Source organism: Chinchilla lanigera, unplaced genomic scaffold (genome assembly GCF_000276665.1).
Source record: "Chinchilla lanigera isolate Chin_1 unplaced genomic scaffold, ChiLan1.0 scaffold00052, whole genome shotgun sequence".
Classification (NCBI taxonomy): domain Eukaryota; kingdom Metazoa; phylum Chordata; class Mammalia; order Rodentia; family Chinchillidae; genus Chinchilla; species Chinchilla lanigera.
In genome coordinates, this window is record NW_004955453.1 from 6,656,324 (window position 1) to 6,679,108 (window position 22,785).

At 39.7% G+C, this 22,785-nt stretch overlaps 1 protein-coding gene across 5 annotated transcripts in view; it reads left to right on the forward strand.

The window, feature by feature from the left end:
* Nucleotides 1-22,785, forward strand: part of Sphkap (SPHK1 interactor, AKAP domain containing) — a 170,394-nt gene that overhangs the window by 125,528 nt on the left and 22,081 nt on the right. For all 5 annotated transcript variants that reach the window (XM_013519984.1, XM_013519983.1, XM_013519982.1 and 2 more), the window contains 4 exons: nucleotides 3,248-3,307; nucleotides 4,972-5,106; nucleotides 10,223-10,478; nucleotides 11,973-15,732. In XM_013519984.1, coding sequence (XP_013375438.1) covers nucleotides 3,248-3,307; nucleotides 4,972-5,106; nucleotides 10,223-10,478; nucleotides 11,973-15,732 — 4,211 coding nt within the window. The remainder of the gene's footprint in view (nucleotides 1-3,247; nucleotides 3,308-4,971; nucleotides 5,107-10,222; nucleotides 10,479-11,972; nucleotides 15,733-22,785) is intronic.

The following is a 22,785-nucleotide window of genomic DNA, read 5'->3' on the forward strand; positions in this document are numbered from 1 at the left end:
TGGGTGCGGCCTACCTGGCTCTTTGCGCGCTTTTCGGCTGGGAATCGCGGTGGTATGAGTCTTGATTAACAATTTCAAAGCAGAATCGTCATAAAAATGATTTCCTTATTGGATTTTAACTGACTTCAAGAGAAATGGGAAAGTTCTCAGCAGAGGAAGTCAAAGGTGTCAGTGTAATCTGCCCCAAATTGGTACATAGTACACTGACCTTTCTTGCCTCTTACATTTGACTCTTTCAGCAGTCTATTATTATTTGTTTTCTGTTTGTTTGTTTGTTTGTTTGTTTTGTGTGGGGTTTTTTTGGTACCAGGACAAAGGTAGTAAACTTTTTCATCTTCTTTTTTTGTTACCGGGAATCAAACTCAAGACCTTGCACTTTCTAAGCAGGCACTGTGCCACTGAGCTATATCCCTGGCCCTCAACAGTCTAAAATGTCAACTAAAATTAACACATGGAAACATGAAACTGTCCATGGTCTGGGTTTGATGCTGACAATCAAGCTCCTTTCATTTGTTTTTGACTCAATTCAAAAATCAAGCCTTTTTTTTTTTAACTGATACAGTAGTACTGTTTTTATCTGACTTGTTTTGTAGATGCAGTTGCCTTACAGAAGTTACTGTGAATTGCAAACCACTTAAAAATTATGCTACTCCGTCCTGTTTTACTAGATATTGATGTCAGATTCCTTTTCATAATAGCCTTTCACAAAAATATATTTTATAAGAAACTAATAACATTTCACAGCAAAAGTTTATTTTTAAAAAATCTACTAAACTCTGTTTATGAAAAAGGAATTATAAATAAAAGAAATAATGAAGATTCCTTGACTAAAATAACCCATAATGCCCAACAAAGTAGTATATAGCTGATGCACAGAGTTCTACTATATAGAGAGAATTTTGAAGACTATTTTATCAGATTACGTAGGTATGAAAATCATAAAAGAGACACCACTTTCTCAGTGATATTTGTTCTTCCAATGTTTTAATTTAAAACCATAATAAAGATGGAAGATTAGTATTCAGCATGTGACCGTAAAAGTTAGAGTTCTTAAGCAAGAACGTCTGGAGCTCCTGGGAAGCAGGAGCTTGGATTCACTGTAGAATCAGTCATTGTAGAATTAAATGTTTATGTTTATAGAACACAAAAACAGAATGATCCTACAAATAGTAAGTGTGCCTGTAACAGCTCATATAAGAAAGAAATTTAGTAGTAGTTTTGCACTAAATTTGATAGTAAGCTAAAAGAGTACAAGGTATTGTCAATAAAATTCTGTTTAACTGATAAAATTCAATCAATCGTATTAAGAGAAGACAGGATGTTCTTTCTATTCTCCATAGAGAAAATGATACTATAAAATTCCCATCATATGAAAAGATGGTAGAAGTGAAAGCAGCCAAAACTACATGGGGAAAAAGTACTATGGAGGTATATTTGGTCAGTTGATTAGTTAAAATATTACCATTCTGGAAGTTTTCAGTACTTGTGACATTTCAAGCTTTTCAAATTTGAGTATTGTTGTGATTTCTTCTTTCTTTGAAAAAAATAAATATTCATTTTATATCGAATGAAAATTTTGTTACTCCATTTCTTAAAGAAGGTTTCCCCAAGCCGTACATACATCAGGCCCTAAACACCCTGGATTATCCTACACCACCAGGACACAGGGAGATGTGCTTGCAAGGTGTAAATAAGAGGCTGATTTGTATCTGGCTTTGCTTCTATCTTGGTCCCCCAACAACTGTAAAGGATTTTTATCAGAGGCTAGCCAAAGTTCACATGGTAGCCAAGAATGAAGAAAATTATTATTGTGGATGCCTTTGCTTGGTCTCTGGACTCTGTTTTGCCCTCTCCCACTGAGATATGGAATAAGAAGAGCTTTTCGATGCCCAAGGGCAAGGTAATGGAGCTGTCCTTAATATGAATGGGAAATTGTCCCAGTAATTCAATAACTGCCGTCTTTAGATGCATCTTGATGAAAAGTCCTTGAGTATTAAAGGATATTGAACTAGTTTCCAGAGGCAAAATTGCAATTATTGTATGAATAATTTCAAACCGCTCTAGATCATGAACTGCTTCTACCTACTACTTATGCTTCTACCAGGTCTGCCTGCAGAGGGACTTCTGCTCAATTCCTCCCTAACATTACAGAGGAAAGGAATCTGGGAAGGAGAGTGTAGGCAGCATTTCTTGCCCACCTCAGATTATCACACAGGCAGACACTATTCAAGAGATGCGCTGTGGGATCTGGGAGCCTGTAACACTTGGAAAAAAAACCTCACTTTGGGAATAAAGCAGTAATGACATTCATACTTCAGCAAGGAGTAAATTGCTCTACTTTTAAAAGGTGTTCTCAAAAACTTCCAATCATTTTTCCTTTCGTTTGTTTGCTTTGTTTTGTCTTTTTCTCTCAAGCAGAAAAGGGTTATGATTTCTTTCTGTCTGACAGCTAATTGAAATGAGAACGTCCCATGTATCTGCAGGTATCTCATAAAACCAAATGTCTAAATAAATTTCCTAGTATTTCACATCCTCTGTTTCAGATGATCAAAGCCACTACATAAGACTAAAAACCTTTGGATGATTTTAGCAAGACAAAAAATTTCATTCATATTACCTCACCTAACATAATCCTCCCAAGACGTGGTTTCTAACACTTCCCTTCTGCTGCTTGCCTGGATCACAACCAGACTCTTCCTCTCTTCTTTTTTGACTACATGTTTCTTTTTCTCACCTTGAAGCACTACTGCTGCCCTCCACCCTGCTAGGGACATCTCCCCCTTTTCCTATACTCTTTCAAGACTTTAAAAAAAAAAAACACTCTTTCAGGAGCATGTGTCACCTCTTTGAAACATTTCCTTAAGCTTTTGCTCTCCAGCCCCATCTGAATGCTCAAGGTAGTTTTCTGTCTATGTGATATGCCTGGAACTTAAATCACAATAATTTACTGTTGTTTGAAACTATTTAATATTGTTCCTCTTGTTTTGCCACTCATTCAAAAATTTATCTAAAATGACCCACAAAGACACAATCTGCAGAAGGTTTTAAACTTTGCAATGCACGTGTGCACAGAGGCAAAGGAAAATCTGCTCATCACACAGGTATTAAAAGCAGACCCAGAGGAAGAAGAGCGAGTGGACAGAAGTGCTTGATGTAACAGTGAACAAGAGCTGAGAGCTTTCTGCTTTCTTCTGAAAGGACTGGCAGGTTTTGCATTTAATTGACTCTTTGCTGCTCTCTTTCCCAGGTCTGCTTTGTGAACCTGGATGTGAACAAGGATGCGTGTAGCACAGAGCACCTGCAGCAGGTAACTCTGGAACTCGAGCTTCCAGGAGCTCCTGACAAGGGTTCATCTGTAAATGATGCTCGTTTTGGAAGGGGCTCTTCCATCAGGTGGCTTCATCACATCTATTTCCCTGACCTGCCCTTGAGACTACCCCGTGCAGTTTGCTCTTCTTACATTTGTTAAGCTTGCTTTTCCATATAGGCAGCATAGTTCAGTCAGGAACTTTCTCTCACTCCCTAGCACTTCCCGGAGCGACTCTTTTCTTCCATTATGCTCAAGCGCTGTCTGACCGGACTTTTCCAAAGTGTTTATAAGACCCGATTCCTTCCAGCCTGCACTCCTCTGTGCCTCTATTAGCTCCTTCCTGCAGCTTTCATGAAATGTTACCTCGAGCAGTGCCTTTCTTGTCCTGCACTCATCTAGGGCTACAACTTTTTTTTTTTTTTTTTTTTTTTTTTCCGGTACCGGGAACCGAACTCACAACCTTGTGCTTGCCAGGCAGGTATTTTGCCGCTGAGCTAAATCCCCAGCCCCTGGGGCTACAACTTTTTTGTTCAACCATGCAGGAGCTGATCTCGCCAAGCTCACCTGAGGTTGTGAGCAAGCTGATGTAGATCCTTTACAACGTGTAAGCACTTGAAGATCCAGTTAGGTTTTGGAAACACAGCCTTCCCTACAAGGGGAAGAATTAATTCCATACCCCAAGCTGTTGGGGTTTGACCTCACCCTTTGGTGTAATACTCTTTAATGCATAACAGCACGCCATTTGCAGCTTGATTACCATGGAACAATAGGCCAAATGTACGGAACTCAGCACCCAATTATTTTGTAACCAATGGCTGCAATTATTCACTTATTCCTATACCTTTTCTTGGCTGTCAGGCACTGTTGCTTCTTAAACCCAGTTGCTTTCACAGGTTATCCCTTAGAAATTTTCACCAAGCTCCAAATACCATCACCTGTGTAGAGCTACAACGATTTTTTAAAATAAATTGTACATACCATTCCATTTGATGGAATTATTGTGCAGAGTCCATCAAAGGGACAGCAGGGAGGATAAAAGCAACTTGGCACTGCAAGAACTCTGGGTTGGAAGAGCTCATGTGAGTTTCTTGAGACAGCCTTCTGATAGAGCTTTCAGCAGGCACACCGGCACTGATTCGTGCAGATCTCTCATCTTTGGGCTTTAGGTGCCTAGGTATAAAATATAAGTAATAATGGTATGAAATCCAAATAGGGCTCTTGTGTAAATTAAATGCAGTAAGATGTAACGTATATACAGTCTTTAACATAGTGCTTACTACATAGTCAAAGTAAAATCAGTGTTAGTCATTTATTATTATTGTGATTGACTATTAGAATAGAAGATTATCCAGAAACAGTCCTCTAAATCAAAGTCTTAAAGGAAAATCATTTCCAAGCCACTGTTTCTATCTATGGTGTGACAGTATTTGTCAAATGTTCACTTTGGAAAATTTAGAACTGAAGAGTTTTTAAAGCTTAAATTTTTTATTCTTACCTTAACTCTTACACTTTAATTTTATACAACTTCTTCCAGTGATACTCTTAGTATATTAAGTAATCTGTAGTATGAGTAAATCATCTTCACATGTAAAATAGTGTGGGGGAGGTATTTTAGAAGTGAAAAGAAATCATCTTAGCTAACAAAGATTCTTTCTCTGCAGAAACTGGTCAATGTTTCACCAGATCTTCCAAAACTTATCAGCTCCATGAATGTCCAACAGCCAAAAGAAAATGAAATTGTTCTCCTAAGTGGCTTAGCATCGGGAAATCTCCAGGCAGATTTCCAAGTTTCACAGGTAAGAAACTTAAATTCTCAGTCATTCGCCTAAGGATAAATTATCTACAGTTGCCTCATTGCAGACTGATATGAAGCCAAAGCATATGCTACATGCAACCACCCACAATATCATAATCAATGATACCTTTGTACTTGATAGTACTCTTCATTTGTATTTCTCCCAAATATTGCTACTCTGAGTTTGGTAGAGTTTCCCTTGTATTATGTCCAAATTTCTATTATCTTCTCCAATTCATGGTGATACACTGTACTTGATAGGGACTAACAGTTATATTGTTATAACAGTTATATTGTTATATGTAATATAACAGTTATATTGTTATATGTAATATAACAGTTGTTATATTACATATTTTTATCTTCAACAAAGTTGGTCAGATTACCAGATGTAAGAATGCAAGATAAATCAAACCATTAAATAGAATAAAAAATAAAAACAAAAAAAATATAAATGATGCAGAGTTTCACCAAACAAGATGATAGGAATTCATTGGGAAAGAGAAAGGAATTACTCAAAAGGGAAACAACTGCGATGAGGGAAAGGAGAAAAGGAAAGGAAGGAAGGGAAAATATATACATGTATACAGAAGCATGGCGGGGATAACTGTACTGCTGATATCTAGTGGTTTATTGAAATGAACAGTTAATGCTTTATTGTTTTAGCAACTTTGCATGCTTATATCTGGTAATCTGAACAACTAATTTGAAGACAACAATTCTTTTTTTTTTTTTTTTGGTTTTTCTCCGGTACCGGGAACCGAACTCACAAGCTTGCGCTTGCCAGGCAGGCGCTTTTGCCGCTGAGCTAAATCCCCAGCCCCTTGTTTTTTTGTTTTTTTTGTTTTTTTTGTTTTTTTTTGTGAAGACAACAATTCTTTTTACAAAAGAAGGAAGTGTAAAATTTTAAGCACAACATAGTACAAAAATACAATTAAAATTATGTCTCTTCTGCAAAAATACTGTTATGTAAAAATGTTTATTCCTAAATTTTTGGTTTTATAGTGATGATTTCTGTAAACATTGTGATAAATCAATTAACATGTGAGAAGGCCTTATCACTAGATACTTATAAATCCCTGATTTTGTAGCTAGTAACAAGATTGTGTACTATAAATTTTACATGAATCCCATGTAATTTTTGGTTTGTCACCAAAATGTACACTATATCCTTAAAATATAGCATATAATGAAGATTTTATTCCTATTTTCTTTATACCATCCGTACATTTTTTACTAAGTTTCTCAACTTTATACAATACTTTTAGTAGCTTTTACCAAGTACAGGTATTACTGGAAAATTCAACTTCCTTCCAATTTCCCTAGGAAAATTGATACTCACTTTAATTGGACCTGACCCTGAGTTGAACTTCCTACATGCTGATCAACCCCAGTTAGGATTTTTAATTAAACATGGCAGAAAATTGGCTTAAACACAAAGAGAATATATTGTCTCCTATAACTAAACAAGTCCACTGGGAAGATCAGACACAGGGATTGGAACAATGTCATAAGGATGTGGGTTTTCTCTTTTCTGCCTTCTCTTTGCCAGTCCTGTTATAAATAAGCTCTTGCCACAAGGAGCCCCTTCTCGATGGCGCCCAGCAGGAGTCTCACTGAGTCTCACAGATTCTCACGTGTTCTCTGCTCATTTCGTAGCCAATTACACACAGTTCATATCAGGCAGCCCTGAGTCACATGGTGACCCATGGAGTTGGAGATAAATGAACTCCTCCTGAATTACTTGGAAATAGTACCCTACCAGGTAGGTTTGAGAACCAGAAGGGCAAATGATGCTGGGTCTCAAAAGCAACAAAGATATTCTTTGAGATCAGGAAAGCCAAATTGCCAAGAACTCATAAAGATCATCCTTTAAAAATGTGTTCAAAGCCAGTGACTATGGCACAGGCTCAGGCCTGTAGTCCCAGCTACCCACAATACTGAGGCCAGAGGATCTCCCAAAGGTTCAAGAGAACAGAGAGAGGCCCTGTTCAAAGCAAACATAGAAAGAAAAAAGACATTCATCACTTTGCGTACTTCTCCATCTAAGGTCTATCACCACCTGTGAACTACATCACTCTGACACATTTCAAACTTTTTACTATAAGGACCTCCATCACTTGCTATGCATCACCCCACCTTCTGCAAGCCCCCAGAGCTGCTAAATCATGTTGTAAGTATTTAACCCATATGTTTTAAAAGATCAGCAATACAGGGGGAGCACTTCAATGCTGAACCTTATCCCAGCCAACTATAGCAGGTACTTTCTTGTTTAAGGATATTCTCTGCTTTATGTCCTTGAAGTTGGTGGCATATTTACTCAGAAATAAGGACAGAAAGATTGGCAGGGGAAACTTGAGCTGGGTAAGTCCAGAAGGGTCTGAATCAGACATATTAGGGGTATAAATGAATAAACAAGCCATTTCGCACCAGGAAATTATGATATTAAAGAAGACTTTACTAATCAGGTGAATAGATTAGTTAGGAATCCAGATAAGATGTTACTTTATTTATCTTAACTTTCATTTCCTGTTTTGTATTTTGTATTTTAAAGAGAATGATAATTTTTAAAAAGAAAAAAGAACACTAGCAAAATATCAACAACACAGACAAAAACAAAATGAGGCAAAAACAATAAAAATGACACAGGGTTTCAGAATAAAAATGATAGGACTTAACAGTGGTTGTTATATTACCTATTGTTGTCTTCATCCTACTTTATAAAGTGGAGATTTTAAAATAAATTTCTTGGAAATTTTAGTAATAATAATAATGATAATTTAATGAAATACTATGAAAGCAATTGGAAAGGTACAAAGGTCTGTCCAAATTCAAAGTACTTTCTTTTTGTATTCAAAAAATTAAAGCAGACAAAGTAGAAACAAAACACTAACAAAACTGAAATGAGATATCTGGGTGGAGTATGAGGAGCACCAAGAGTATGATCCAATTACCAACCGGCTATGTTCCTTTGGCCAAAGGAAGTACAATAATGTTGCAGGAATAATGTCAATAATTTACCTTTTCTGCCTCTTAAGAATTTTTTTCCTTGTGAGAACTTTCCTCTTTGTTTATTCACATCTTTGTTTTTAAGCTTAGCAAATTTTCCTTGCTTTTTTTATATATCGTTACACTCTTTTATATAATTAAATAACACAATTGGTAAAATGTAAAAAATTCTATAGCATCTCTCAATCATTCCTGTATTCATTTAACAAATATTTCTTTACATACCTACAAAGTGTTCAACATTTGTCTAGGTGCTAGGAAGACAGTGGCAAAAACTTAACCATTTTATTTTCACTGGGTTTACAGTCAAGTATTCTCTTGAACTTTATTTCCTGTGGTTATTATTAAATACATGTAAACAGGTATACAGCTGTGCACTTACATATGTCTCAAAAGACTAATGAACAAATAATACCAGTGAGCCACAAATAGAGAGCTCCCTTAGTGCAGCCCTAAGATAAACTCTAAAAATCCATAGGAAAAATAATAACCACAAAGACCATGTGATAGCTAATAGTTAAGTAAAATACTAAGTCAAAAATACAAGTAAAATCGGGGGTTTCCACAAAAGCAAATTTCTGTAAGCATATTATCTGCAACAGTAAGGTCTACTCCTGCGGGTGTCCTAGGAAATGAAGGCGTCATTTATTGCACATGCATGAATTCGTAGAGACCCAGGTGTGGCCTTGCATCCTTACCAAAGTTCATGGATCTTCTTTGGACACTATATCTTTGTTTTCTGGACCAGGACATCAGAGAGATCTGGAATTAGAATCCAAAAAGCCTGAACTGCAGTGCTGGCCCTTCTACTTTATGCTTGTATAACCTTGAAAAGACTGGTTAGTCTTTCTGTGTGTATCCCTGTTCTCTCCCCTGTAAAAGAGCAATGGTGCTAGCAACCTGATAAATCAAATGTTCAAACTGAACATGATAAGTTAGGCTAAACACTCAAGAAACTACCATCACACTTCTATAATGATATCTGCCATTGTCTTAGAGGCTATATTGTTTGGCCTTCATTTAGCTAAGATTCCCAGGATATTTGTTTACTTCCAGAAAGGTGTTTTTTGTGTGTGTTTTTGTTTTTGCAGTGCTGGGGGTTAAAAACACCTTTGCACTGAGCTACTGCCTTAACCTTTTAAATTTTTTTTCTTTAATCTTGAGACAGGTTCTCAACAAGTTGCTAAAGAACCCAAACTGAGCTCAAACTTGTGAGCCAGAGTTCTGGGATTACAGGTATAAGCCACCATGCCTGGCTACAGGCAGTATTTGAAAAGGCTGCCCTAATATCAAAGGTGTGTAACAGTGCACATGTAGTAAAATCCCTTCTCTAAGTCTGTCTTGAAGTGTTGCTCCACTGTCCATATTACTTTGTTAATGTCTCTTTGACACCTCCAACACTTTAATATATATATTTAATTTGAATAATATGAAATGGTCAATATACAACTGTGTTGACCTACAAGTATGGAAACTTCATATCGTTCAAACTTAAATTGTTTTTACCCCTGAGCGACCCATCAACTGTCAGGACGTTAATGCTCCCATCTTCCAGTCTCTGTAGAAGGGTAGGAACTTAAGTTCTGTCGGCACCTTGCTCCAAGTTGCAAAAGTAATACTTGTCCTGAACATACAAGAAAGTTGACTTTGCTTTTGGGTAAAGCCAACTAGCAAACAGAGAGGAGCTAAGGTCTTCCACTAACTCCGGCTCTTAACAATCCTGTTGCCTTCTGCTTTGGGAGAATTAGAGCTTGAGTTCTGGCTTTTCTTCCCTAGTTCAGTAGCCTGAATAAAACCATCTTTGGCTGTTGAACTTTGCAGTTTAATTTTTGCTTTGGCCAGGGAAAACAAAATATGTGATACAGCTGCTCTCTATTTTCTTGCAAATAAAACTTCCTCCTAGAGACCTTGGAGACCTAGAGATCTTGGATTCCCAAATGCCACTTGAATGTTTTTTAAGAAGTTCGTCCATCTAAGCCCAGAAGATATTTCAAATATTTTTAAGATTCCCCACTTCTTTTAACAGATGTTGGCTGGTAAGAGAAAAGTTAGAAGCAAAACTTCCCCCACCCCTTTTGAATGATGTCTCCTTTTCTCTCTGCTTTTAGTGCCCTTGGCTGCCCGACATCTGCTTGGTCCAGTGTGCAAGAGGGAACAGACCGAACAGTACCAACTGCATCATCTTTGAAATCAATAAATTCTTGATTGGACTGGAGTTGGTGCAAGAGCGGCAGCTCCACCAGGAAACAAACATCTTGAAACTGGAGGATGACACAAACTGTTCCTGGTCCTCAATCGAGGAAGACTTCCTCACTGCCTCTGAGCACCTGGAGGAGGAGAGCGAGGTGGAAGAATGTAGGAATGGTGAGAATGTCCCAATAAAAACCAATGTGCACCCCGGCATTCGTTACCATATAAAAATGTCTTGGAGAAGTTTCAAAACAGTTTAAGTCCAGGTTGATTAGGTGACAACATTGCAGTATTCACTCACTGATTCATAAGAAAGGAAGGAAGGAAGGAAGGAAGGAAGGAAGGAAGGAAGGAAGGAAAGAAAGAAAGCACTGGCAAAGATGCTGACTACTGCACTCAGAAGATGTTGTTGTTTTTTTGTTTTTCTCCGGTGCCGGGAACCGAACTCACGACCTTGCACTCAGAAGATGAAGAGGGATGGAGCAGACTCCCAAAAGATGCCTTTGGGATGCTGGAAGAAATCTGTGTGTTTTAAAGGGAAATTTTCCTTCCTGCCTTGAGGCAGAGGCTGTTGATGGGAGGAGAGTCATCTTCCCTGAGAGTTCCATAAAAAGCATGTATGAGACTTACAGCCATCTTTCTAACCTTTTTCAGGCTTGATGTTGCCTTATCCGTAATTTCAGAGTCCAACAGTACCCATAGCTAATGACTGCTGTGAAAGTAAAGGGCATTAACCAAAGAAGTGCTTGACACTTAACTTTTTCAGTCATTAGTTCATAAGTGGAGCTCAAGAAATGGGTTCCCCCCCACCCCCGCTATTATCTACAGACAAAAGAAAGTCCCAGGTATTGTTTTTTCCCAAGGCAAGTTCTGTGCAAACCTCCAAGTAAATCTGTGCAATAGATTTAATTCTAAACATCCTTTCTCCTCCTCTCAACCCTCTGGAAAATTCTAAGATGCAGCTATTTGTGTTGCTTTCCCCAGAAGAATGGTGACTGGGTTTCAGGTCCTAAGTACTTTCTGCCCTAGCATTTGCACTTATGTCTACAATGAAACCAATTTTGTTCTGGGACACTCCATAATGGAATCTGAAACTCTTTTTCAAACTCACTTTTCTTAAAGAAACATACTCAACAGTATATTTGAAGACAGAGAGACAGCTGGTACTTTAAGGCCATTTTAGAAAATAATTATTATTACTTTTTTAAAGAAAATTTTAAAAACTATAAAAATAATACAGAATTTCAAAACAAGATAATTGGAAATTAACAATGGTTGCTATATTGCATATTGTTACCTTCAAAGTAGTTGCTCAGATTACCAGGTACAGGCGTGTAAAATTGATCAGACAATATAAACACTAACTGTTCCTTTCAATAAACTAATAGAAATTGGTAGTACAATGATCTTAGCTATCTTGTGTATATATATATTTTCCCTTCCTTCTTTTCTCCTTTCCCCCACCCCAGTTGTTCTTTCCTTCTGAGCAGTTTCTTTCCCTTTCACAATACCTGTTGTACCTTTTGCATTTTATTCATTCTTTTAGTTTCTAGGGAGACAATAGGATATTTATACATGTGAGTCTGATTTATTTCACTTATGAATATGGTCTCATGGCAACCTGCTATCCAAAAAAATAATAGTAGATCTCATTTTTTTCTTCACTAGGTTATGAAAATATAAATGTATCAACCAATGTTTTTGAAAGTAAAAAGCCAAGGGAAACCACTCAGGCAGAATGGGATGACAAGAAGGAGAAGCTCTTTTGTGTTTTGGAAAACAAATGTGTTAGCAAATATCATACACAATTGATTAAAACAGAATCTCTAGAAAACACAGCCTTCCAAAGGCCGGATTCATCACCCAAGCCCTTACAGGTGAGCAGTGACTCTGTGGGGAATGAGCAACCAGCCACAAATCATTATTCAGACAATTTTGAAGATCAAGTAGAAAAATCCCAAGCACTGGACATTTCAAGGGATGCCCATTTCTCCACGATGGTTGAGAAAGGTGTGCCTGCTGCAGGTGCCACTGTCACTGAGCAGGGTGGCACCCTAGAGCCAGGGGACCACGAAGGCCCAAGAAATTCTCTTCCTCCTGTCCAAGACGGAGAAGCTACCACTGGAGAGTATGCTACAAACTTAGCCGAATCCGTGCTGCAAGATGCATTTATCAGATTATCTCAGGCTCAGCCTGCACTGCCCCCAGAGCCTGCAGTCAGCGCTCCCGTAGAAAGTGCTCTGTTTCCCAGTGGCTGCTCCACAAATGATGCAGTGGCTGCCAGGTCGTGGAATGAGCTCCCCAAAATCGTCATTGTACAGAGTCCAGATGGCGGTGATGCTACCCCTGACGCTGGTGTCTCCTCCTGGCCTGACGCTGACATTTCTGTTGATGCCACAAGTGTTCTCCCTGGGGAGAACCCCAGCAGACACCCTCAGAGTGCTTTAGAAATAGCATTAGCTTGCGCAGCCACTGTGATTGGAACGATTTCCAGTCCACAGGCCACAGAAAGACTCACGATGGAGCAGGGATCCTCAGTGTCAAACTGCACCCTGGAAGACAGTGGAGAGCTGCAAACTCAGGAATCCCCAGGATTCAAAGAACCTTCCATCAGTGACTACTCCTTCCCATCCGCTTTGTGTGGGATGACTCAGGTGGCCAGTGCTGTCGCTGTCTGTAGCCTGGGTGAGAGAGAAGGGGTGTCATGCCCGGTGGCCCCGAGTGGCCTCTTGCCTGTAGCTGAGGCATCTGAAGCCACCTCTCCGCTTTGTGGTTTAGGGACAGAGAAGAGCATGGAGCTGGAAAAGGAAGCCATTGCAGAGGCTTTGCTCACAGAGGCAGCTCTGGTTTTAACCAGGCCTGGATCCTACGGCGGCATCGGAGACCTCATGGATTCTGTGAACAGGAGAATCATAGAAACTGCTTCAAAGCCTCAGACCTTGTGCTCAGAAAACATCCTCAGGAATGACCTGGCGCAGACCCTGTCCAATGTTATCCTGAAGCATTCCATTGATGAAGTTCACCAGAAAAATAAAAAAGTCCACCCCAACAATGGCAGACCTGAGTTTGACTCCCTGGGCACCCTCATGGAAAGCACAAATCAACTGCTACACAGTGTGATCTGCTTCACTTTCAAGAAGATGAGCCACATTGTGAAGCTTGGTGAGTGTCCTACTGTCCTTTCCAAGGAGACCATCAGATGGCTAGAGACAGAAGCCCTAGGCTGCCAGTCGTTTGATCAGACTGCTGGTCAAGCATGGGCAAAAGCTACAGAATACTCCAGTGGCCATCTGCCTCATAGTCCCCACAGCACTAGTCTCACCATAGATGATCTTATGGATGACGTGTATCCAAAGCAACAGAAGAGTGGAGTGAGGCCGGGCCCATTCAAGAACCCCACACTGCCATCCGAATTGTCATGTAGTCACCAAGTGCTGGATTCTTTTACTGCTAAAACATCTCCCAAGGGAATGCATCTGAAAGGAATGGTGGGAGAGGATACAAAGACCCCTCAGCAGACACCCAGTCACAAGGGGAATGAACGTAGAGCTTCTTCAGGAGCAGAAAGGACACCAGCAGTGGGAAAATGCAGAAGCAGTTCTGGGAGTGCGGAGGACAGCATTGACCTCAACCCCCAAGAGAAGGGCAGCTGTGCCACATCTCAGAACAATGTCCAAGGTAACCTGTCCTTGTTAGCGGATGACCTGGTGCTTCCAGCTCAACCCGTGCTAGAAGCAAAGCACACAGCCCTCTACTGCATTGCAGACTTCGCGGAGGAATTAGCAGAGACAGTTGTCTCCATGGCAACTGAAATTGCAGCTATCTGCCTTGACAACTCCAATGGAAAACAACCCTGGTTTTGTGCATGGAAAAGAGGGAATGAGTTTCTGATGACACCAAACGTACCCTGCCAATCTCTGAAGAGAAAGAAGGAAAGCCACGGCAGTGGTGGCACCCTGAGGAAGCACAAGCCACCGAGGCTCAGTGAGATCAAGAGGAAAACCGACGAGCACCCTGAACTTAAAGAGAAGCTCATGAACAGGGTCGTGGACGAGTCTATGAACCTTGAGGATGTCCAGGATTCTGTCAGCATTTTTGCAAATGAGGTGGCAGCCAAGATCATGAACCTTACGGAGTTCTCCATGGTGGATGGCGTGTGGCAAGCCCAGAGCTATTCCCGAAATCGCTTACTGAGTGGTGACAGGTGGAACCGGCCGAAGGCGTCCAGCTGCGAAAGCATCCCAGAGGAGGACTCTGAGGCCAGGGCCTACGTGAACAGCCTGGGTCTGATGAGCACCCTAAGCCAGCCAGTCAGCAGAGACAGCTCTGTCTCCAAACAATCCAGCTGTGAGAGCATCACTGAGGAGTTTTCCAGGTTCATGGTGAACCAGATGGAAAATGAAGGGAGAGGGTTTGAGCTCCTGCTGGATTACTACGCTGGCAAGAACGCCAGCAGCATTCTGAACTCAGCAATGTTACAGGCCTGCCGGAAAAATGACCACCTCGGCGTGAAGTCAAGCTGTCCCTCTAAGCAGTCCAGCACGGAGAGTATAACGGAGGAGTTCTACAGGTACATGCTGAGGGACATCGAAAGAGAAAGCAAAGACAGCACCTCCTCCAGACGAAGCAGCCAGGAGTGGAGCACTGGTTTCCTGTCTCCTTCTCTGCGAGCCCCGCTTTGTTACAGGCAGTCATCCATGCCGGACAGCAGATCCCCGTGCGCCAGGTTAACAGTGAATGCACCGGTCAAAGCCAACTCTTTAGATGGCTTTGCCCAAAACTGCTCACAAGGTTTCCTGAGCGTGCAGACCGTCAGTAGCACCTCCTCATCTGGTCTCTGCAAATCTGACTCATGCTTGTATCGAAGAGGAGGGACTGACCAGATCACAAACATGTTAATTCATGAGACGTGGGCAAACTCCATCGAGGCCCTCATGCGGAAGAACAAAATTATCGCGGATGATGTGGAGACCGCTGATGCCAGTCCTGTTTCTGGCAGTTCTCCCTCGCAAGGGGAAAAGTGTGCAAACAGATTAGCTGCAAGCAGAGTGCCCTGTGGCCCAACTCTGCTTGTTCAGGAGTCTGTTGATTTCCCAAGGAAGGACTCTGTTATGGAAAGCAAACACCCCCGAGTGTCCTCTCCAAGCGAAACTGCTCCTCTTACAGACACCGATGATTTAGATTCTAAAAAGGAAAATTCCTTGTGCCCTGATGCTGGTCCTTTAAGCCACGCCAGGTGGTCCCTTTGCTCCGGGGGTGTGCCTTTGATTCAGATTGAAACAGACCAGAGAGAAGACTGTGCCAGGGAACCCGAACCTTTGCCTGCTGAAAGCAGCTCCTTACCGGAAGCAGATCATGTGAATGAAGAAAGGGTCGCAGATGTGGCCAAAAGTGGAGGCACAGACACAGCTGTCTGCCAGAACCATAGGTGAGTAAATCGTCTTTGACTGGATAAGTCACAGGCCACTGGAGTTAAATTAATTAATTAATTTTAATTAAGTTGTATTCCTCCTGTTAGACATAAAGGGACTTTATTGATGCGAAAACTTGTAAAAACTAAATTCTGGAGATAATAAATGACCTACCTTGTTTGATACACACTTATAATAGAAGGTGGGGAATAACCTTTATTTTAATTTCCAAAACAAATTGAACTCATTTATGTGACAGAGTAAATAGATATTATCCTCCTAATTAAAACTACTGTCCCATGGCTTGCTGGCTTGTAAATTTTATTCATTGAGATTTTCAGGTAAAAAATAATAATAAGCCATACCACTTACTCATTTGAAAACAATCCAGTTTAAATATACTTTAGTACTGGAATTTGGGATCAAATGTTTTGTTTTTCTAGGTCGTTTTTCAAGATTTTTTTCTTTTTTGCTTTATTGTAAAGGTCTCTGTAAGCACACTGTGTCCTGCAAAGGGCTGGTTCTTTCAGTGTATGGTATAATTGTGGCCGTGTAGGTTCAAAGCATCGTTGGAGCACGGTCATTTGGATAGTTCTTTCCATAAAAGTGTAATAGAATTGACAATGCATTTTGAATTTGAGGTAAGGCAATTATTTATTTCAGACTTCTTAAAGAAATGCCAGTTCCAACTTACTCCTTCTGTAGAAATTTCAGATGAGAACATTGTACCACCTTTATTTTTAGTCCTAGAGTTAAGCAAAACAAGTTCTGGCTTTAGAAACACAGAGATGAAGAAATAATCTGCATAATCTTTTCAGAGACATATGCCTATTGTTTATTATTTGCAAAGGGCCTACGACTTTTAAATGTTTAGCTCCAAGAAATAAGTTGAACATAGCTGTCAACAAAATTCAGCAGTTCACTAACGTCCCAGTACACTTGCACTTCCACCTCCACCAGGGAATTACAAGGAAGGCAATTTCAGCCGCTGATGCTTCTTATTGGAAGGTGTCAGTACTGGGCCTGAGCACTTCCTGCCCAGCCACTTAGGGCTAAGAGCTCTACTTCCCACCGGATGAGCTCTCTGAAGAATGCAAATGGAGAAAGCAAAGACATAAGAGCATCAGGGCAGAAGAGCACAAAGCTAAACCAAATGAATGAGGTTAAGCTGACCAAGAAGACAAGTTTTATATCTCGGTCCTCCTCCAGCTACAGACACTATTTCCCAAAGACTCTGATCCAAGGAATACGGAAAATTACAATTTTTAGAAAGCGATCAAAGAGCTAAAGCAACAAAGTAGTCCATATAAAATTCTTTAGAATTACCCTAACTTCAAGTATAAGGAGAAAGAAAGCCCTGATCATGATTGGAATCATAGATTCCGGGAGTCTGTTTAAGCTCCGGGATCATGACCTGGCTGAGATTCCTAGTCAGAGAAGGTCATCTAGTCTGGAAGCATTCATGAAGCTAGCAGGGTAACAAGATTCATGGTTGTAAATGCAAATACAATAATCACTATCATTGAAGTTGAACAAAATACATCCTATAACTTTGAATTAAATGTCACTGATATTACACTGAAAAAAAGGTGCAACCTGGGAATGTTATAAAAAAAAAATTTGAAATCTATCCTAATAAAGCTTCCAGTTGACTTAGGTTTGTGCTCCATATAATACCCCAAACACACAATCTGTTAAAACACTGTATGAGGTTCTGACTTAGTTTTCCATGAATGAAGAAATGCTCTGGATCCACTTGCAAAATACAGGGAATAATTATTTCATATATTTTTTCACTGAGCAGGAGAAAAGAATTATAGAACATGAACTCACTATGAACCTTAAATTCTATCACTCAGAACCAGTTCCCCGATTTCTCCTCGCCCAGTTTTCTCACCCATATGGGACAACAACAGTGATGCTAATATCATAAGAGAATTATTACGGTTTTTAAAAAAGCAAGGTACACAGAGCTGTCAACTGAGTGACTTGCCTACTGTTAACATTCAGTGAATGTTTAAGGTTATCACTACTGTTGGGGGGTGGTATATAGTGGCTTTTATTCTAGAAGAACATTTCCCCAAGAGAAAACTATCATGAACAATGTGAGAGTTCAAACTAGAGAATTCCTAAATTTTTCTGAAGGGGAAAGGGAATTATAATTAAACCACATTTTCTAAGCTCGGACTCCTTATCATGGGATTAGATTTGTCCCCACAGCTAAACACCAAACTAAATTCCCTGTGACAGACCTGTTGTCTACCAGCTCATCCCACTTTTTGAGACACTGGAGTTATCCTTCAATTTCAGAAAGATTAAATAATTTGGGGTAGTCCCATTATTGATTGCTGAGAAAATGGTATGTTATTGCAGGCAGTAATGTGGTCCTATTTGTTTTGGGGTGGGGAGGTTCTGTTTTTTACTTTGGTTTTGTGGTGCTGGGAATGGAGCCCAGAGCCACAAGCGTGGTAAGCCTGCACTGTACTACTAAGCTACACCCTAAGCTATTCTCAAAGCAATCTCCTTTCCCTGAGGCTGCACTGCATAAACAACAAATTGAGAATCCTGAGCATTCACACATTCCACTTACTGACGTAATCCAGTGTTTTAGAAACATATTTTATGTTGTATATTCATTTATATTTGAAAAGCATTACTCATCCACCAAGGATAGGAGCACCCAGCCTGCGATATTCACTGTTTCTGTAGTTGAAAAATACAGAAGAAAGTTCTCCCATGGTTCTTCCATATGAGTAGAAAATATAGACAACACAATGGACACACTCTAGAAAATGTAGAGAGTGATGGAAACCTTAAAGAGTAATGTGATAGAGAATAACTGGTGAAAGAAGTGGCTACTGGAGATAAGATGTTAGCATTTAAATGAGATGTAAATGAGAGAAAATGCCACCCCTTGAGAAGAAATGAAGTGATATCCTTGCATTACAAACATTTCAGTGTCATAATCTGAAAAATTCTCCCACCATGAATCACCTAGAAACCTTGAGTTAAATCTAATAAACAACACCCTTTTAAACATGGAGCTGACCTTAGCAGTGATAATTATAGCAGCGAGAGGCTCACAATGTAAAAGACTGGAAATAAAAGTAATAAATTAAAACTGACTCTAAGCCCTCCCTTGAGGTGTTTACAGTTCTCGGTTAAAGTGTTAGCTCCTGAAAAGCAGTAGAAATGAGGAAATGACACTGTGGGTTTATGAACATTTAAGAGTTGCACCAGAATGTAGTCTCCAGATTAGCAGGATAATATCCATCTATGAAATAAGGAGAAAGCTCACCACCCAGAAAAAGGAGCTGAAAGAAAATGTATGTCCCAGGGTTAGGGCTCTTGATACAGTGAAAAAAGTTACCATAAGAATTTACAGTTACAATTTGTCTTAATGCATGTTTGGAGTTCTAATTTGCATTGCTGATATGGTCCAGAAAACCCCACACTAGTAAATTACTTTAAAGGAGTCTCAGTTTAACAGCCCTGTAAAAGCTTGACAAGGGCAAACATAAATCTCTGATGATTAAACCCAAGACTTGCAGGATTCCAAAGCCCTATTAAATGTGAGCTAAGGACCTCAGACTACAAAACACACATGAAATCAAGGTATTATAGGCAAGAGTCGGCACAAACATTAAGGTTAACCCTACCAAGGATCTCAAATATTAGAATTAATATATACCCAATATGATGCGTAAATATTAGGAAAACTTATACAAAACAGGAGGTAGGAGCAAAGTACAATCAAAATAGAATGAGGCGGATATAAAATCAAATACAAAAGATAAAATGTATAATAATTGAAAGTGAAATCTACTAGGTATATATATTAAAGAGTCATTGAGTCAAAACCTTAGTAGCATAGCTGCTAAGGAGCAATGATAAGAAAATGAACACCAAGAACTTCTGTTTCCAGCTATAATAGGGTTTCTGAGACTGAATTTGCCCTCTTTCTGTGAACAAAATAGAAAAGGGACAGAATGTATGGAACAAATGTTTTTTACATTGTGCAGTAAGCACCACCCCCAGAGAAGAGATGCAAACGTGAGGAGCCCTATAACTGCTCCATCTTTCTGCCTGGACTCCCTGTTAAGACAAGGCAGAGAGGTCACTCTGAGTTGAGAGTCAGAGATTGGAGGATCGCGTGCAGACAGAGGGAGAAATCTGGAAATCTGTAGCAGGTCCCCTCAATGCTGAGCCCTGCATGCATCAGTGCACCCCCATGAAGCGAGAGTGGGAAAGTGCTGAATAGCTCCACAAACGCACACAGGAATGCTGAAGATTCGTTCCAATCAGGCAGAGGACAGAATCCAGAGACCCAAAAAGGATCACAAGATAGAATTAGGGCTTAAATTTGATTTAGAATAACTTAAGAACAAGTACTGAAAATATAAAGCTGTACTAAAAATGATGTAACTTAGGAAATCCAATAATATTTAAAGAAAGACAACAAAATCCAGCAATCAACAGCATAAACTTGCTGTGTTGGGTGGGGGGTTACTTTTGCAAGGGGAATGATTCACTATAGGACACATATTTTATGAGATTATTTATAATAGTCACCCAAAGAATGACATACAAAGGAATGCAGGAAATCTGTCCACAAACTATAGACCAAGTAATCCAGCCAAGGGCCTGGATTCCACAGTAATGATGTGCATGAGTCCAGCTGAATACCTACAGCCCATGATAATGCCCCCCATGAATCCAGGTGGAGGCCCAGAGCCCATAACAATATCTCACGTTGGCCTGTTTCACGGATCTGTGCTGGGAAGGCCAAAAGCCAGTGGTGGAATCTAGGAAGTCTGTGCCAGTGCGATGAAGAAGCTGTGCTAGCAGGCTGGGGATCTGCATTGGAGCCAGGAAGTGACACTCAGAAGAACCACAGCTCCCTCGAAAGGTACCACAGCCATCCTCAGCAACAGTGAGGTCCCAAGCTCCTCCAGTGGTGAAGACAGCCAAGTTCCCATCAGGGAACCCAATGCAGCAAGCTTCTCCAGGAGACCAGCAGTGCACCATCTTCCCCTCTGGAGCCAGGAAGCAATGATCAGAATGAGGACCAGAGCTCCCCCAAAATGAGCTGAAGCTATTCTCAGTACCAACAAGGCCTTAAGCTCATTGGAGGATGAAAACATTCAAGTTCATCAGGAAAGCCAGCATGACAAGCTCCTCCAAAACAACCAACAGCTCCTTACAGCTTCTCTCAGCTCCCAACAGCCTTCTCTCTGCTCCCAACTGTCTCACTTCCTTTTCTCCAGCTCTGCCTCTTATGCTGCTGGCAACAGTCCTCAGGTGGGCCTCCCACACCCAGCAGCACACTTACTCAGTTTAGCTGGAAGTTATAAGTTGACCACCAGTTGTCCGTCCACTACACTCGCAGTGTCACATGCAATAGAAACGTGTTACCCATACAAAGAAACAGAAAATTATCACTCATACCCAAGATTACAATCAATAGAAAAGAATATATTCAGAAATCTTAGAGAAACCAACAAGAATTTTAAATATCTAAAAATGTGCCAAAAGATTTAAAGATAAACAAAAATGTGAAACTTTATGAAAATGTAAAACTTGAAAATCAAGGACAATCAGTCCTAAAGAGGATAAATTAAGAAGATAACAACGTCAAGTCAAATTATTTAAAAAGAATGATGAAAATCTTTTTACAGCAGACCGTATAAAAGCATTACCTGCTAAGAAACACAAATAAAAATTGTAGATTCCTCATCAGAAACAATGTAAGCAAAAGCAAAGAATGTCATTTTTACTGTGCTGAAGAAAAAGAAATATCTAGCCCTTAAATTTTATCCAGCAAAAATATCCTTCAAAAATAAAAGCTATTCATGGACAGACTCAACAGTGCCAGGATACAGGTTCTTCACAACTTGATCTACAGATTTCAACAAAAGCAGAGTCAAAACCCCTGCAAGGAATAAGATACTTTTTCAGATCTCAAAACCTGATTCTCAGGTTTATATCAAGAAGTGAAGACCTCAGATTTGCCAATAAAGTATTCAAGGAGAATAGTGTATGAAATGACACTGTCTGACTTCAATACTTACTCTATAATCAAGACAGTGGGGTACTGGTGAAAGAGGACACAAATAGATCAACAGAATTCATCAGTGACAGCCCCATATAAATATAGTTAACCAAGAATAGGTATTAAGATGAAGAAAAGAGTCTCTTCAACAAATGATGCTGAAACAACTGGACATGCACATGCAAATAAAAATAATAATAGTCTAGACAAACCTCACACTTTTCATAAAAAAAATAACTCAAAATGGATCACAAACAAATATAAAGCACAAAAATAGAAAGTTCTTGGAAGATAACAGAAGATCTAGGTCAACTTGAATATGGTGATGATTTCTTAGATACAAAGGCAAAGGTATGATTTATAAATGAAATAATTGATAAATTAGACTTTATTAAACTAAAATCTGCCCTGCAAAAGGCACTGTCAAAAGAATGAGAAGATAAGCCATAGACTTGGAGAAAATATTTCCAAAAGCATATCTCATAAAGGACAAGTGTCCAAAATATACAAAGAAGTGTTATTACTCAATAAGTATGAAAATGAAAATAATTATAAAATGGATAAAAGACCAAAGAGACATTTCACCAAAGAAGATGTACCAATGCACAAATAAGCACATGAAAATCTGCTTAGCATTATATGTTATTAGTAAATTGTCAATTAAAACAGCCAGGGATTAGTAAATATCTTTTATTAAGATGTCCAAATCCAAAGTACAGATACCACCACATCTTTGCTAGGATGTTGTGAGGCAGAAATGCTCATCTGCTGCAGGTGCCAATGTGAAATGAAACAGTCACTTTGGAAGATAACTTGCCAGCTTCTGTCACAGTTGAACATACCATACTACCCAGAACCATGCCCCTTGGTATTTACCCAAATGAGTGGAAGACATATTTCCAGACAAAAGCCTGTAGAAGGACATTTATAACAGCTTTGTTTATGATTGCCAAAACACAGAAACAATCAAGATGTTCTTCAGGAAGTGAATGGAAAAATATAAGGTGGTACATGGAAA